This window comes from Pseudopipra pipra, chromosome 3 (assembly GCF_036250125.1).
Source record: "Pseudopipra pipra isolate bDixPip1 chromosome 3, bDixPip1.hap1, whole genome shotgun sequence".
NCBI lineage: Eukaryota > Metazoa > Chordata > Aves > Passeriformes > Pipridae > Pseudopipra > Pseudopipra pipra.
Genome location: NC_087551.1, coordinates 27271751 through 27288758, shown reverse-complemented (window position 1 = coordinate 27288758; position 17008 = coordinate 27271751). Strand labels below are relative to the sequence as shown.

General features: G+C 36.0%; 1 protein-coding gene across 4 annotated transcripts in view; it reads left to right on the top strand.

Annotated features, from left to right (window-relative positions):
• Window positions 1-17008, top strand: part of SRBD1 (S1 RNA binding domain 1) — a 123944-nt gene that overhangs the window by 72339 nt on the left and 34597 nt on the right. For all 4 annotated transcript variants that reach the window (XM_064648397.1, XM_064648401.1, XM_064648399.1 and 1 more), the window contains one exon: window positions 1002-1084. In XM_064648397.1, the coding sequence (XP_064504467.1) occupies window positions 1002-1084 (83 nt within the window). The remainder of the gene's footprint in view (window positions 1-1001; window positions 1085-17008) is intronic.

Genomic DNA, 17008 nt, shown 5'->3' with positions numbered 1-17008 from the left:
GAGTTGATTCTGGGTATAGCTTTTAAAGGATCACAGATTTCTTGTGTCCCAACACACTTCTCTTATTCTTGAACAAGTGCATGTGGTAGGAAAAGCAGCCTTGTCAATGAGATCTGGCATTGGTATGGGAGTTCTTGTTTAATTTTTTTTTTTTGAAGGTTTTGTTTGTTTTGTTTTTAATTTTTATTGTTTTGGAGGTCTAGGGGTGGGATTTGTACTGAATACAACACAGTATCTGTGGAATCTGACCATAGTTGAGAATTTACATTTGCAAATAGAGCTTTTCTTTTTTTTCCTGAGATTTCGGTAAGCAAAGGATTTATTAATAAATGTGGGCTTGCTTCAACATTTCGATTTAGAAGACCGTGTGCTCTTAAAGGCGTCAGAAATTGCTTTTGTTTTTCTAAACATGGTTATAGCAATGACAGGTTGCAGTTTTGCAATTGGTGTGTTTTGTTATGCAGTTTAGATTAGTCAAGTCAAAGAACCATTTTCAAAGTTAACACTGAATTTTATGGTTGAATTAGATAAATATATAATATATAAGGATTAAATATATACCTTAGTGAATATTATATTAGATGAACAAGTCTGTGAAGTTACTCCATTATTTTTTTAAATGTTTATTTGCTTCTACATATCTGTGAGTTAAGGTAAAGGCTTCTTACATAGTTTAAATGTTACATATACATTTATTTTGGATACATGGGAAAAAGTATAATGTACAGTTTTATTTACTAACTCTGTGGCTCAAAAACTTAAATGTCACAATTACAGTTTGAAATCTCCTTAGGTCTTTGCTTGAATTACTCAAGTAACGAATTTTGTTAATATATATTTGATGTCCTGTGTCTAACAGTAAAAAATGTATTATTGATTATTTCCAGGTTTAAAAGAAATTAAATATGTAGAAGATGTAAAAAGAAAAATTAGCAAAAGCAATTATATGATTTTGGTTTCTCAGACAAAATCCATCACTGTTTTCTAATTCTCTTTTTCAGTTTCTATAGCTAGACGCGTTCAAGACCCATTAGCTGAACTAGTGAAAATTGAGCCCAAACACATAGGAGTTGGAATGTATCAGGTAAGATAATACATATCATTTAATCTAAGTAATCTATCATGATACAGAGCAACACCAAGATGCTGCTTTATAATTGTCAGCTAGCTACATCTCCATTAAAAGGCATTTGTAGTGTTGATAGAATGGTAGAAAATACTTAGAAGTCATAAACTGCCTCTTTTTTTAATCTCTGCTTTTAACAATTGTGATTGAGGCTCTGAAATGGCTGTAGCCAGATGTATAGTCTATTAAAAACGTCAAATCAGGCAAGTAACCTGATCTGTAAAGCTTTCTCTTTTTTGTATTGTTACAGCATGGGGTTTTAGCTCTTTGTGTAAAATGCAATGAGATATTGATCCTCCATTTAGAAGCCACTAATTTGTACTGTTAGGTGCATTCCTTCTTAGAAGTTTGTAATAAAAGCGCTTGTTTTGAAGTTTTTCATTTACTAAAGCTGAATTGGAAAATGTTTGACAATTCTGATTTTTCTACATTTTTGTAGATTATTTCTGAGAAGTAACTTTTGTGTTCAAACTCTCTTTACAAAGAACATTGTATTGAGAAGTGGTACATAAGTTATTGTCATTTTATAACGTGCTGGCATTGATTCAGGAAAGCATTTATGCACATGCTTAAGTCCCACCAAATAGAGAAGCAAAAGAAAAAGAAAACTTGACATGTGCTTTTCTCTGTATTTTTGAAACTATAGAATGTGAGTAAAAATAGAACTGTCTGGGTCTGTTCTTTCAGATAAGTTTGTGAGACTTAATGGAATAGAATGCAATTAGAAGCATAGAATCCTTTACTGCCACTCCTAAAGGTAGTGTGACAAAGAAAAGGTACTAGGAAAAATTTCCAAGAAATGTATATCCTGTTTGATTTTTAAGGAACTGAGGTCAACATTTTAGTTGGTTAAGGAATGACTCATACCTGCTTCTGTAAGCCCTACTTGTATTGCCACAGACGATAAAACATACATTGCTTGCGAACAGCAAACATATCGGTAAACCTAACTTTAATACCTTGGTATGAACTATATTGTAGTTGGGTGGATTTTTTTTGAAAATTAGATTGAAGGGCTGAAATACTGTGGATTTCTTTAACATATGTATCCAGATTTCAGTGAAAATGTGCTTTAATGGTGGCAGCTATAAATCAGGGGGTGGCAAAAAGAGGAGATTCAATCTGAAGCATAGCTGGTTTCCTTACTTACTGCTTTTATTTATAGCAATAGCAGCAATATGTCAAAACAAAATTAATGAACAGTCATACAGATTTTTTTCTTCATCCTTGCTTTAAAGAAAAAGTATTTACCAAAAATACCCCTTGAAATGCTATGTCAGTACGTAGAGAAGTTGGTTGATGTTCTTTTTAAACAAAATTTTTTAAAAATCAATTCCAAGATGAAATATTTTACTCTCTTGAAGTATATAGTGAATTCTTGAGTACTAGGAACTTGCATTGCTGTGTTTATAAGGTATTGATTTAGATGCACACCATTTCCTATGGTTCACATGGGCATTGTGCAAGCATACATCTAAAGCAAAAAGACATGGAATTGTTGGCGTTTATGTGGGTTTGGGAGCATTGTACTATGAGATGAATGTTGCATTGAATGTATTGCAACAGTTCCCTATGGTCTCAGAGGCTGAAACTGGCATGATTTGCTTTGCAGTGATAGAGAACAAGGTAAGTACCATGTTACTGACCCTTTCAGAGAAGCTTCTTGGTCCGCTACTGGTGTGTTGGAAGCAAATCCCCAACTGCGTTATTTATTAATGTCCAAATTGGTTATATGAAAAGTTTCAGAGAAATAATTCCTCGCAACCTGATGGAGGTAGACCTCAAATATTGTTCATTGCCAGCTATCTGCATTTTTAAGTCTTGTCATGGTTGGAATAAATCCTCTGAGGTAGATAAATGTCCTGTCGGAATTCTGAAGAATCACCACAAAAGCTGTAACGTGCTCATTCAGTGATACAGAAATTTCTGAATTACTGGATCTTTATGTGACACTACTGAAAGCAAATTTGCACTCTTGAAAGTGAAGTCAGATGGTCTGCTGCCCTTTGGGGATGACAGCTCTCTTAAGGCAGGGGAGGGGAAGGGAGGAGAACAGGAATTTGTCTTCCTTCAGAGAGAATGGTCACTTGTTGGTGTCTCAGAAGACAGGCATGGAAAAAGCTGTTGTGTTGTACAGGGAGTCCCAGGGCAACAGTTGATATAATCCCTCAGATAAAGAGTATTTCAGGCACAGAATTTTATGATATCCAAGGCAATTTGAAATGCTTTATTACATTTTAATTTATAATATAATTGCTGGCCGTAGCTTTTTATTAATTTCTGGGTTGAAGTATGCAATGTGCAGTCTAGATCAGAAATATAACAGGCTTTTCACAGAGGTGGTTGTTTTCTTAGCCTGTTGTAACTCTAAACCTAGCATTTAAATATGACCTTTTCTTTCTTCAACACCCTGAAATTGATATTTAAGAATCTGACAAATCCAGGTTTTGTCATTCTTGTCCTGAAGGAGAGACAGCGACGAGTCTTTAGGCAGAGACAGGCTGAGACTGCATGCTGCTGCCGGCGACTGTGGAAACTGTGTAGCACAAGCAGGGTGGTGGTTTCTTGAGGGCTGGTTGCACACTCACTGTGTGTTGATCAATGTGTGAACTCCCTGAGGAAGTGATCCTGCCTTTTCTTCTACTTCTACCCAAGTGCCCCAATAATTTTGTGGTGGCTATATGGTGTCCTGAATTGGCATAAGAGAGGAGCAGGAATGCATGGCTTGTAGAGCTGCGGCTGCTGCCTTCACAACAGCCGGATTGAGTCGGGACATGGCCTCCCTGTCAGTTCATGATAGCCAGAGGTCCCAAACTGTTCTGCTGTAAGGACAGTGGCAGATACAGTGACATCAGTCTTTTCTTGGAGGTTGAGGTGAGAGACTGGTGAAGTAGAATCTACCTGATGAAGGCTGTAGCTTTTGTCATGGGACTATGGTACAGGAACGTTTGTGTGTTCAGCGGAGTGACCAACTGGTGCAGGAGCTGCTACTGCTGCTGTCAGCAGTGATAGTGGTGCTACAGGAAAGTGTTCATGTGTTAAATCTGCTGCTCACAATATGAGCTTGCTCGAAGTCTGTGGAGTGTGTGGCCCACCAAGAGTACTGTGTGAAGGGGCTGCATCTTCTGTAGTTGCTATTTCCGTGGGATTTTCAATCCCTCCCATCTAACCTCTTGGTACTTCATATGCATGTTTGTGAGAATATTGATGTTCCCTAGTTTTTCTAGTGCAAGTTTTCCAAGCAAATCTGCTCATTTGGCTGTGGATACTTTGCATATGGAAATACAAGTTTCGAGGTAGCAGGAGATCTATGTAGATTGAATCCCATCAGCCGGGATTTGTGTTTACTTATTTTAGATGAAAAAAAAAAAATTGAAACTTTTATTTGACCACCTGCTTTTATTCTTATTTCAATGTATGATTCTGAGTTTGTGCACTGCCAAGAAAATCAGGTTTGTCAGAGAAAAATAAACAGGCCCCGGATATCCTAACAGGTATTTCCTTAAACAAAGAGAAGCACAACCTGATTTATTAGGGCCTCTCTCAGACTAAATTCCAATTGCCTAAAGGTCCTTGTCTTCCTTCATCTTTATCTCATTAGGAAAATTGTTCTTTCCTCCCAGACAGGAACCTAGCCAAAATTAATTTATCACCTTCAGGCCATATTACTATGATTTCTTCTGTAGTTGAACATGAAGATGATGCCCAGACTCTGCCTGATACTGAATATGTTTGCCTTGTCACCTCCCCATGCCAGTTCAAAGCTAAATTCCTATCTGGGAAGAAGCAGTTAGTGGCTCAAGACTTTATTATGCTGTAAACGGAATTTTGGTAGTGAATTACCATTGCAGTTGTAATGATCTTGGAAGATGTAGATAAGAGCTGAGAACAAAGCTTCTTCACAAAGATTGTGGTTAGGGAATTGAATTTCAGAGCAAAGAAAATGAGTAAGACAACAAAAAAATCCTTCCTTTCAAATAGAGACCCAACTTTTCATGGGTGAGTAAAACAACACTAGCATAAACTTTCTGTTCATGAGTACATCACGGTAAATGTTGGAATTAAATTAATATACTGTTAAAAAGTCAAAACCTGAATCTGTATTGTAAAGCAGAGAAAGGAGAAGTAGAGCTAAGGAAGTATGTTAAGTTTGGTCGGTGTTTTGATGTTCAGTTGATGTACAAAATCCCTGGATGCTAAAAAAACCAGTAAGCAGTAACCTCTAGAGAAAGAGCTAGATGGAGCTCAAACTCATCTGTAACCTAAGAACAAGATATGTGCTCTGTGTTGAAGGATTAGAATTTTTCACGAATTGTGTATAATATTTAAAAATGCACCGTGTCTGGTCTCAGCATCCTATTTGGTCTTTATAATTTCTGGAGTGCAAAAATCTGTTCATAATGCATTTTTGTGCATGGTAACATCTTCACTGTTGGAGAAATTTGAAAAATTAGCATCCCAAAAGGCTCTAAGAGATAATATATGTAGTTCTGTAACCTCTGAAGTCGGTGGATATTTGATTTCAGATCAAGTATCTGGAACATTTTGTGTCAAATAAATAAAACCTGTAAACAATACTCTTAAGTAGCCATTCTTTCAGGAAAAAAAAAAAAAGTTGCACTAATTCTTGGTTTGTTTTCTATATAATGCTGAAAGGTCCTGGTCAAAGAGAGTTTCATAAAGCCTATTCAGAATGTCTAATAATAACTGAATTTGGAAATGCCTTTGTCCTTCTTGTCCATTTTCCTTCCCGTGTTCCTCTAGTTATTGAAGTGCATTGGTTTTGCATTTGATTATTACCTGCAGGATGTTTTATTATTTCAGTTGCAATTTGATATGCCTTTTAGGCTTGAGCTTTTCCCCCAAAGAAGATGGGTACGTTTTGTTAAATGACAGCGCGACTGTAGGGAATGCTTTTAATCAGATATACTTCCTCCTTAATTGGATCAGTTGTCTTAATTATGGCATTGCAGGTATAAACCACTTCAAAATCTGCAGCCAGCTAGTTAATAGTGAGGCATCTCACTGAAGGTTGTATCTCAGTTCCTGTTGGAAAGGAAGGAGTTTTTTTCTTTCTCCTAGAAGGCTGTGTAGAGTGCTGTCTGCTGTCTCAGGCCGTCCCTGCATGGATCCTTCCTTCCCTGCCTCAGGGCAATGAGGGCAAACTGGTAGATAGTGGTGGAAGGATGTTATGGGCCTCTCCTACACATGGCTGAAACTGCATGTAGCCCCTTTGAGGTTTTTTGCATTTTTTTAATCATCTTCCTCCCTCAAAAGATGTATGTGGCATCATCACTGCTAAGTTTTTCTAAACCTCTAGTGGGTGCCTGTGCAACAGGATGGCTGTTAGAAAGCTGTGGCATTAACCTCACTTTTGACAGTAGTACTACGTAAAATTTTACTACTTTTCTGAATGTCCCTCGTGCAAATTATTTACTTGAGACAATATGACTGTGTATTTAATGCTGAATAGCTACTAGATTTGGAGATATCTGAGAGCTGAACTATAAGAACATCTTAGAAATACAGGGATCAAAGAGGAGGGGGGGACCTAAAGGATATCTCTGAGTATAACCAGATACAGGTGTGTTGGCCTGGTACTCCTGTGGGCTGAAAATGCCTATGCATTATTTCTGTTGTCTTTCATGCAAGAGAAGCTGGCTCGTCTCTTGTGCTGAAGGTATTTGTCATCCTGTTGTTACAAAACCCCAGCAAACAGAACTTGTTAGCTTCATCTGTGTAAACCAAATGTTGTATTGTTTCTCTAATAATAAAAACTTGAAAAATTATGTTTAAATAGGAAGCTGCTAACAAAAAGAAAGCTGTGAAGTAGTTAGTGATTGCAAACAAGAGTTGGCAGAGTCCTGACATTGCCCATTGCAATGGGGCCTCTCCTACACATATCAATGTGTGGGGGTTTTTTTGTTGTTGTTGTTGTTGTTTTTTTTTTAATCTTCTTTTTTCCTTAGAATATATACACAGTGTACATTTTTCACTGAGTATTTAAGTTTATTTTACTTTACCCTATACCATAGGGTATATGAATAGTTAGGTGTGTTACTTGGATAGCATAGGAGAATCACTCATGTATGATGTGAGAATATGATGACATCTGATATGCAAGAGTGTCTCTTTTTTACATCTCTGAGGTATGTTTGTCAAAACAGCCTCAAACTTGAGCTTGCTTTATTAAGCTCATTAAAACAAATTTATGTGGGTTTGCAACTTACATTTTTTGATTAAGAAAATGGGATGTCTTAGTAGGTGAGCAGTGCTTTATTTTGCATGATTCACATAGCTCCTGTGGAAACTCAGTTTATCAGGAACGTTGTTTCCTCGTCAAAATTGTGGGTTGCAGGTTTCAACATCCAGTTGAACAGCCTGTCTACAAAAGGCTTCAGCATTCCTTCTGTTTTACTATAGTGAATATACGCACACAGTTAGGCAAAGAACTGGACCTCCTAGGATAAAATTGCAGTTTTATGAGTTTGTTTCTGGTTTTTCTGTACTTTAATTGAAATGACTGGCTAAAGAGAACCTTCGCTTAAACAAAACAAAGTCTAAGGATGAGGATACCAATACTCAGTTCTGTATATCTTCCAGTAATCAGACCACTTACTAATGCATGTAAATCACTCCTTTTTGGCAGTATGTGGCAGCTGGTTGATTTTGGGTATATCTTAAGTTGAAAAAACTAATAATAGGAAATATGCTGGTAGACTAGAATCTGGCTGAAATGAAAGAAACTGGCTATGCTTATATTAAATTTTAAAAATAGACTAAAGGATATGTTGCCATTATTGTAAAAAAAATTTGTATAGATACTGGACAAATTCTGGGCTGCTTATGTATTGAATCTTGTCTCTGAATAAACTCACTGGGACTTTTAAGACACGGACATGCAGGATAGTATTTCACTCTGCTCTTAGCTTTGCTCCTCAATAAAGGAAACTTAAACCTCTCCTGTGAACCCATAGTCTCCTGCAAGGCGATTATTGTCACCGAATGTTTTTGCTGCATACTGCAAGGGATTGCTTACCTTGAAAATTGTGAAAAAATGAGAGAAGTTTTAAGATTTACAAAAACTATTTGAGGACAGGGTGTGGTGGCTTTATACCAATAAAGTATAGGTATTGGGGCAATCCAAAAACCTAGTGTCTTGTCAGTAGGGAAAAAGGTTTATTTGTTTGTTTATTTAAATGGATATGTAGCTGATGAATATGTTTGTGGTTAATACAGGATTTTTAACACTGAGCAACTTATGGAATCCTTACTTGTCCTTTAGTAGTGATGAAACATTAGCTCTGGGAAGAAAGCAAGCAACAGTCATGTGTGTTTTTTGCCCAACATAATTTTTAGGGTAAATTATGTGCTTTTCATTTTGAAAAGTGAAGCCCTGTGAATCAGCCATCTGACATCCAACGGGAGCAAAATCTTCACAGACAAGCTTTGTCAGGGAGGGGTAATAACCTCATAATGTTTTTGAATGCTTCCCCACCCCACTGAAGTAGGTGAACAAAACTTAAGAATCCTTTCCAAGTAAGTTACACCTCTGGCAAGTTTGTGTAATTTAATCTTCAGCAGCAGTTTTGCTGACTGCCAGGGATGGTTTATATATTCTGTAATTCGGCAGTCTCTCTGGTTGGGTCTACCTATTCTCTGGCTGGCAAAGAGAAATCAAATGTTCTGCCAGCAAAGCACAATAAACTTTTGCTAGTCTATTACAGCTGGTTATAACAAAGCAAAGAGATATAGAAAGAAATAACAGTTGTGTTATTAATTATTTTAGCTACTACACTGTATATATTTACTGACATCTCCAAGGAAATGTGCCAGCCTCAGTGAGGTGAGATGCTGCCCCTTTAAGGAAATGAAGGAAAATGTGTGCGTGTGTATTTACAAAGAGTGCAAGAGCGCAGAGGTATGACCCCATCTGCACATGTCACTCATGAAGCTGCCCATGGACTGCATCTCTTTTCACTGCTGTCACCAAAAATGCACTGTAGACAGCATTTGAAAACTTGTCAGAGATGTGCTTTTGTAAGCAACTTGAACTGCAGGTAAATTTTAGACATTACTGCTAATAATGTCCCTCTCGCAGTGTTGCTATTTAATGTTAGAGACTTTGTGTCTGCATATGTAGAGCTGCTGAGGTTGTAGCAAAAGTAGGGAAGCTCCAGAAGTGTTGGTATACTGAGGTGGGATGATCTAAGAATGTTGATAGGAAACAGCTGCTGGACAGATTTGCCCTCCCTGTCAGTTTGTTTCTGATTGCTTAATTACCAGTTCTCACGGCAGAAGTTTGTTAGGAAGTTTTTTGTCACCATATGACAACAGACTTGCAATTTGTGTTGTAATTGGGTTAAAGTGATATGTGTTATTGTTCACAAAAAATAGGTGTAAAGGTTGTTTACTCCCAGACCACTATAAAAGTGGCAGATACAAAATCGTGAGCAGGATTGCCCAGGTATCGGGTACCCTCTCTGCAAGCCTGTTTAATAACCCTAATTCAAACACAGGCAACCTGAGTGATGGTCCATCCAGGCAGATTTAAACTTTTTGAAAGACTGTTCTGGCATGGGAGCCAAGTGTCAAAAGAAGCAAAATGGGAGTTCTAAGGCTGGGAATTCTGCAAGTCGGCCTGATATGGCTTCTTTGTGCATTGGATTGGAAACACTTGGTTGACTAAAAACTGAAACAGAAAAGAGGATGATAATCTGCCTTTCTAAAAGAATTTTGATTGAACAGTTTCTAAAATGTGTGAGGTGTTGGGTTTCCTGTTTGCATTTTAAGTGTTCAATAACTTTAAGTGAAAATACACAATTTTAGCGTTGAAGGCTTGCTCACTCCTTTCTCATAGTGTCAGTTAAATTTTCATAACTCAAGTTCTTTGCATTTTTGAAACAGTCTGAAACAGTCTTAAAAATACTATAGTAAAAAACAGCCGGAGAGCTGCAGATTACTCATGTTATTACCTGTATCCATGATGTGCTATTTGTGTTCATGAAATTGTGTTTCAGGCTCAAACATTCATCTTTTATGTGAAGTAAGTTAATCTTTAAGATGCTGTGTTATGAATTCTAGTCAGATTTTAATGTAAATAATAAAATGATAAAATTTCTTAAGCTATTAGCCTAGCAAAAGCATCTCTTTAGTGTCTAAAGTCAGGTAGGAGTGGCAGTAAGGATGTGAATCACTTGCTTTGAATGTGTGTGGGGCCAGTTTAAACATTGTGAATGTAAATATTATTTGTTGGTGGAATTCCATAGTCGCTGCTTGCTGTGCAGTGGTCATCTGTTGCATCTGTTGTTTTGGTTTCATGAATTAACAGTATATTCATTTGACTCATGAGTAAAAATACTAATAGTATCATACTTTTGAGTGGATTCCGTGTGATTTCATAGTATAGCAGCCGTTGACTTGATATGCAAAAATCTGAAATCAGCAATAAATTTGTGCTCTCCTTAAGTTGGAGAAATGGCAATTAAAATTCTAATTTTAATATTTTAAACCTATAAATGGTTCTAGTGGTTGATATTAGGGCAAGTAAGAACTTGATATGTTTTGCAATGAAATACATAAATTAATTTTTTTAAAATTTTTATGTAGTTTGAACAAATATTTAATTATGGAATGCTGGAAGAATTATTTCATAGGTTTACTTAAGCTATGCGTTTATTTTTCTCACTAGCTACTTACTATAAAATGTAAGTAACTGATAAAATTCATACATTATGTTTACCTTGTAATCTGGTGCTAATGTACGTATTTGTTTTAATATTGGAACTGTGATCAAATTTTTCCTCTCTCCCTTAAAGTAAGATGAATTTATATTAATGTAGGAGGATTTTAAGTTAGTGTTACTGTTGCTTATAATAATTTTGTGACAGTTATGTCATTCAGTAGACATTACTGAAAACTGCCTCTTTTCACTGAGACAATAGAACAAGCAGAATTTCTCTGTTTTGTTACTTGTTGCTTTTTAGATTTTTATCTGGCTAATAACACTTATCCTAACAAACAGTTTTGAAAAAATAATTTTAGAAACTAAAATCTTGTTTCGCTAGACAGTGATTAATATCTGTGACCTTTATTTTTGTATCAGGAACATAAATATACACTTTTTTCTGTGTCAGTCATTGTCTAAGATTTCATCTTTCTTCTGCTTTCCATTACATACCATGAATTATATGAAATTAATTTAATCGCTACTCCAAACAGAAATTAAATGTGCCCTAATCCAGAGTTACGTTGTTTGCTTTTACAACTGTAAGTCATAAGTAATTAATTTTCCTTGGAAAATTAATTCACTTACCATTCCCAGTAGCATCATATGTTGACACAGGGTTATAGATAGTTTAATATTTTTGTTCAGCATGTTGGCTTCAACTTTGGAAGACCTTAAAGCAAAACAAATTCAAATTTACTCAACTGTGTATAATTCAGGGTTATTTAAAGTGAATGTTGTCTTTATTGCTGTCAACCAGCTGACGATGATGATTCTAAAATTATATTCAGTCTTCCAGAAAACTAAAGTCTATGGGCATATGTGATTTATTTCTTCAAAAGAAAAAAAAGTTGTTTCATATCAGACATTTGGATAACAGGGCCACTAGAATGCCACCAGTAGTAGAAAAATTTAGCTCCTTGGAGAGCATAACTATATATTACAAAGCCTTGGGCTGACAGGCTCTTTTTTTTTTTTTTTTTTGACATGCCTCATGTTGTTTGAGATATTAGTAGAATTCATTATTCCTATTGCACTCAGAAATTTTTAAGTTGTCTTAATTTGGAATTTTGCTTTGTTTTCTCTATTGTCATGTGTAGAGGGGCATCTCATTACAGCGCCAAAGGGTATCACGGACACTTGTGTGGGTGGCTCTGTTGCCCACAACTGACTGTCCTTCAGAAATGGCATTGAGTAGTGTGGGCCAGAAGTCTTCCGGAATGAGAGGCAGCTTTTAAGTTTCATCTTTCAAGTTTGCCAGGAGGACCTCTTTTTTTTTTCTTTTTTTTTTTTTTTTTAATTCTGTCCAACTCCATAAAACATGGTGTTTATTACTTTGGTTTATTTTTATTTATTTAAGTCTCCCGGCTGAAACTCCAGTGATGGCAATGTTGCAGTTCAAACAAGGAAGGCTTATTTTATAAATGTCCCTTTGTGGGTTGGTGGCTCGCATTTTGCCTGAATGCAGGGGGTAGGTATCAGTGGCATTTAATTTAGAATTTTGGGGGTGGAAAATAGAAATTGACATTTAATTCCAGTGTAAAGTTACCACTAGAACAGGCATAAAAATATTATTGCATTAGCAATCACAGGAAGAAAATAAACTATGAGCACATTAACAATATACAGTTGTATGACAGACTTCTATAGAATAGAGCAGTAGACAGAAGAAAATACTTTTTCAGATGCTTTTTTCACCACAATTTATTTTTATTAAGTAGAGAATGTACAGAAAAGTATTGTACTAATAGAAATAGGTCCTGCTAGTAATGCCAGCAAAGGTAAATTCATCTGTACGTAGCAAAGTTGTGTGTAGATAAATATTATTGCACGTCTGTTATACATACATGTGTGCATATGCAGCACTGATGAATGTGTTGACAGATATCTCCATTAAATTCTCTATCTGTTGCTTGCAAATTCAATTATTTTGAGTTTCCCAAGCCTACCTAAGACACTTAATGCTGCTGTGTGTATCTATTAACACAACAGGTCTCAGTAACTACTGTTTCGTTTTTATAGCTTAATTACTTATAAAAGACTTCACTATGATAGTTAAAAATACAGAATCTCCTGTGAAGAAAACATCTATCTGGTGAACTGAGTTTAGCCACATACTTTGTGACAGTCACGTATGTTACTGAAGCTGCGTCCTACCTACCTCACCGAGCTGTTCTTGTCTTCCTTATGGGGGCTGCCAGACTTACAAAATGCAACTCTTGCCGAGCCTGCAATTGTTGTGCATTTCTTCATTTTCACCTACTCTGTGACATGGTGTACTTTCCATCTCAGGGAAATGAAGAGCAAGAACCAGCTCCACCCTTTTCTTACCCTTTTTGCCGGAGTTTTTTCTGATTACGCTTATGAGCAGGAATCTGAGGACACCCTGCCGTCCACTGTATCAGCATTCTCATTAGTTACCCTTCTGGGGTACGATATTATCTGTGTAATGCATGTAACAACGTGTTGCCTGTGAAAAATTTTGGGAGCCAACCAAAAGCTGTTGCTGTTCCTACAAATTTCTTGGCAGTGGGAGTTTGTGTTTTTATTGGGAATATTCTCATTCATTTTATGATGACAGTGATTGTCTAAATTTGCAAGAAAAATGATGCTAAAACAATTATTGTTTAAAAAAATTCTGCAGAAACTATTTCTTCAGGCAAAATTTATATTTTGAGCTTGACTGTAGTTTTGGATTAGATAATTCAGAGTTGGCACTAATTCTGAAAAAAAACCTTGAGCTAGGAAGTACAATAGCAAAAAGCCCAAGAAGCATGAACAAACATGTACAGTGTCTCCTAGTGTAAGTGCCTGGCTCTTTGGAGGCCACCAAGTCTACAGTGATTGACATGCATTCTGGCAAAGCTTTTTTTTTTTTCCTCTTCCTCCCCCCACCCTGCTACAGTGTTGCAGTCAGTCAAAGTGTATAGACAAAGCTGAGTGAATACCAGTTTCCCCAGTACAGGGGCTGTTTTTTCAGGAAGTCTAACTCAAACCAGATGTTTTGCTTAGACCTAGAGTTTGTTGCTGCCAAGCATCTCATCAGAGGTCAGAGTTCTGGGCTCAGGGCCCTGCTAGAATTCTTTCACAAATTGCTATTCGGTGAGGTTTTAATCCTAATGGAAAGAATAATGTGCTTGTAAAATCTGCAGTTATTACAAACACAGTATACATATTGTGGACTTCAAATGACTACATATTTCATTCCCATAAACAGGGAATGCAGATGAATGCAGTGTGTAATAGTTTTAGACATTCAAACTTAAACCAAGTATATAGTTTATACTACTGTTAACCATTTGCATTCTTAACACTCCTGTAAAATGAATAGTAATCTTGACTAACAATTGGCAGATCAAAACAAAAGAAAAAAATCTCCAGCGTGTTTTGACTTGTAAGCTGTTTCCTGAAGTAAATAGTAAATGCTTCTGAGAATGTTCAAAAACACTGCTTGCTAAGGCACTACATTTGGCACAGTTTTTCTTTCCTTCTTTCCTTTTTTCTGTCTCAGTTTTTAAATGGCTTGGTAGCAGCATTTTATGGTCAAGTTAATCTTTCTTTAGCTGTTTCTTCATATAGCTAATTATTCATCCCCAAAACCTCAGAGCAGACTATATATGCTTCAGCTTACTTAAAAACAAATGCTGGTGATGTAAAGTGATAAGAACAAGAACTTACTATGAAACATCTCGCTGTATTTTTGTGTTCTTGTTGGGAGCAGTATTGATAAATTTCTTGTGATTCTACTAAAGTTTGAGTGTTAGAAAAAATTCTCAGGTAACTTTGGAAGAGTGATGCAGCCTTTAGCTAGAGAAATGTAGCTTGGTGTAATATGAAGATCAAGATTTGGGATATCAGAAATTAATTTATTCTATAGAAAACAGTGCTATAGTGTGAAATTGGATGATGTGACTGATATCTCAGTACAATGAGATTAGAGTGATAAGTTGTTTCAGTTTTATGTTGTATAGGATTTTATTTTTCACTGAATACTGCTGAAGAATCGTATGTTATTTCCAACTCCTCAAACTTTTAAGTCTTAAATATGTTCAATTACATTTAATATAACTGCTGTTTCATCACATCCTAATTCGTGATTTTTATGTAGCTCATGTAAATGTGTTTTCACTTTGGTGAAAAGCATAACTTAAGAAAAAGGTAGTGTCACTCAAAAGAGTTAATGTTCTCTCGTTTGTGTGATGGTCATACTGATAGTCATGCTGGGAAGAAGGTAAATACGTATAAGGCAATATGTCTACATTAATACTCTAAACTTTCAAACATGCTGAGGTGTTCAGCTGCTGTGCAATTTATTCCTTTCTTACTTCTTTACAATAAGAAAGGTGCATATTGATATTCCAGTGCAGGTTTTACCTTTTGGGGTTGGGAATCCTATATACTGATATGACTATTCACTAAGCCTCTGTGCTGGCTAAATTTCTTTTGTGGCATTGAATGTGGAGATTTCTGAAACAAATCACTGCTACATCAGTTCAGTTGCTAAATAAGAAATTGATGAAGATGATATTTGTACAGCAAACTTATTTTCAGAGATGGTGTGCATCTTTCAGAGAATAGGGAAAATGTTTGTGTTCCTGCTATATTCTTTAGAAAGGAGAATGTGGCCAAAGTGATATTGGGAAGTTTGTCTTCCATTATAGTGTACACTTCTATAAATATTTTTCTCGTGGTTTACTGTATAAATATGACTTATTTTTGGATATACAGAATTGAGATAGAAAACTTGTGTTCTCTCTGTAGGTAGATTATAAATTTTAACTTTGCTCTGTTAGAATCTGCATTTTTATTAACTGAAAGTATTGCAATTGTTTACTAAACACCTAAACCCCCATAAAGACATACTTCTTATATTGCAAGTCGATGATCTTGGTGCAAGCTACTGCCTCAAGGTGAGAAAGCGAATATTAAATGTGTATTGAAATTAATACATACAACCTAATAGTTCAGATACAATGAGAAAAAGTGGAGACAAACTGCAGTCTTCTAAGAGAAGCCTTTTCATATTAATGAGTTTCCATTTGCCAATAATTCTGTCATTTGTAACTTGAATCATTCATCACCCCTGCAAATGGTTCTTTCAAGACATTATTTGCAATTTTGTCTTGTGTTTTTGTCCTTGATGTTGTGAAAATGACCGTCTACTGTTACAGGAATGAAAAGAGATCTCATTCAAACATCTTTTGTGTTTCCACTTTCAGTGAAAAATGTTTTTCAAACCTGCAGCTGGTTATTTCTGCAGGAGTTCCCACTTATATTCAGGTTTGATTGACATTTTGAAATGGCAGCTTTTCATGAAAAGCTGTTAACTTGTAGAATTTGGTTATGGTACTAAGACAGACTGACTTTGTTCTGCTGTTGGGGCCTGTCCAACCTAAACACAATCCTGCATCTGAATTTAATAGTGCTACTCAGCACAGGGAGCGTGGGCTTTTTTCTTTTTTCATTTTTCTTTTCTGTTTTTTTAACGCTGGTGCTTCTGATGTGTTTTTGAACCTGACCTGATAGGTGCTCGTCTTGATAGCTTCTCTGTCGGTAATTGGATTAATTGGCATTCCCATTTCTCCCTCTCCTGGGCTAGCTAGGTTTGTGCTAGGTTGTGTCATAATTTCAGTGATGGAATATCTTTTCATTTTACATGATGAAAATAAGTGGAAGATGTTTTTTAATGACTTTGCCAATACTACAGTGTCTGCCTTAAGATAAAAATTACTGTCTGCAGCCTTTATTACTATTTATTTTGGAAATTTGGGGTGTGAGGGAAAGCTCATGATATTAACAATTTTTCTGAGCAATGATTATTGATTTAATTTCTAGTCAAAAACTGAGAAAGCAGTGCATAACACAATTATTCTGCTGTCAGCTTTACTGAGTTGGTCTTTAATATTATGTCAGAATGTTGAAAGTGGGAGAGACATTATGCAAAATCAGTTACACTATGCGTTTCTTGCCAAGTTTCTAAATAAGGATATAAAGTACCCATGTATATTAGCTGAGAAGAAAGAGGAATATTTTTCACTTTGAAAGAGATTACTATTTAGATAAGGGATCTGAAAAAAGCAGAGATCCAAGCATCCTGGCATCTGTCCCTGGATGGATGGTCTTGCTTTAGTGTGAGGAGTAAAACATGGGAAAAT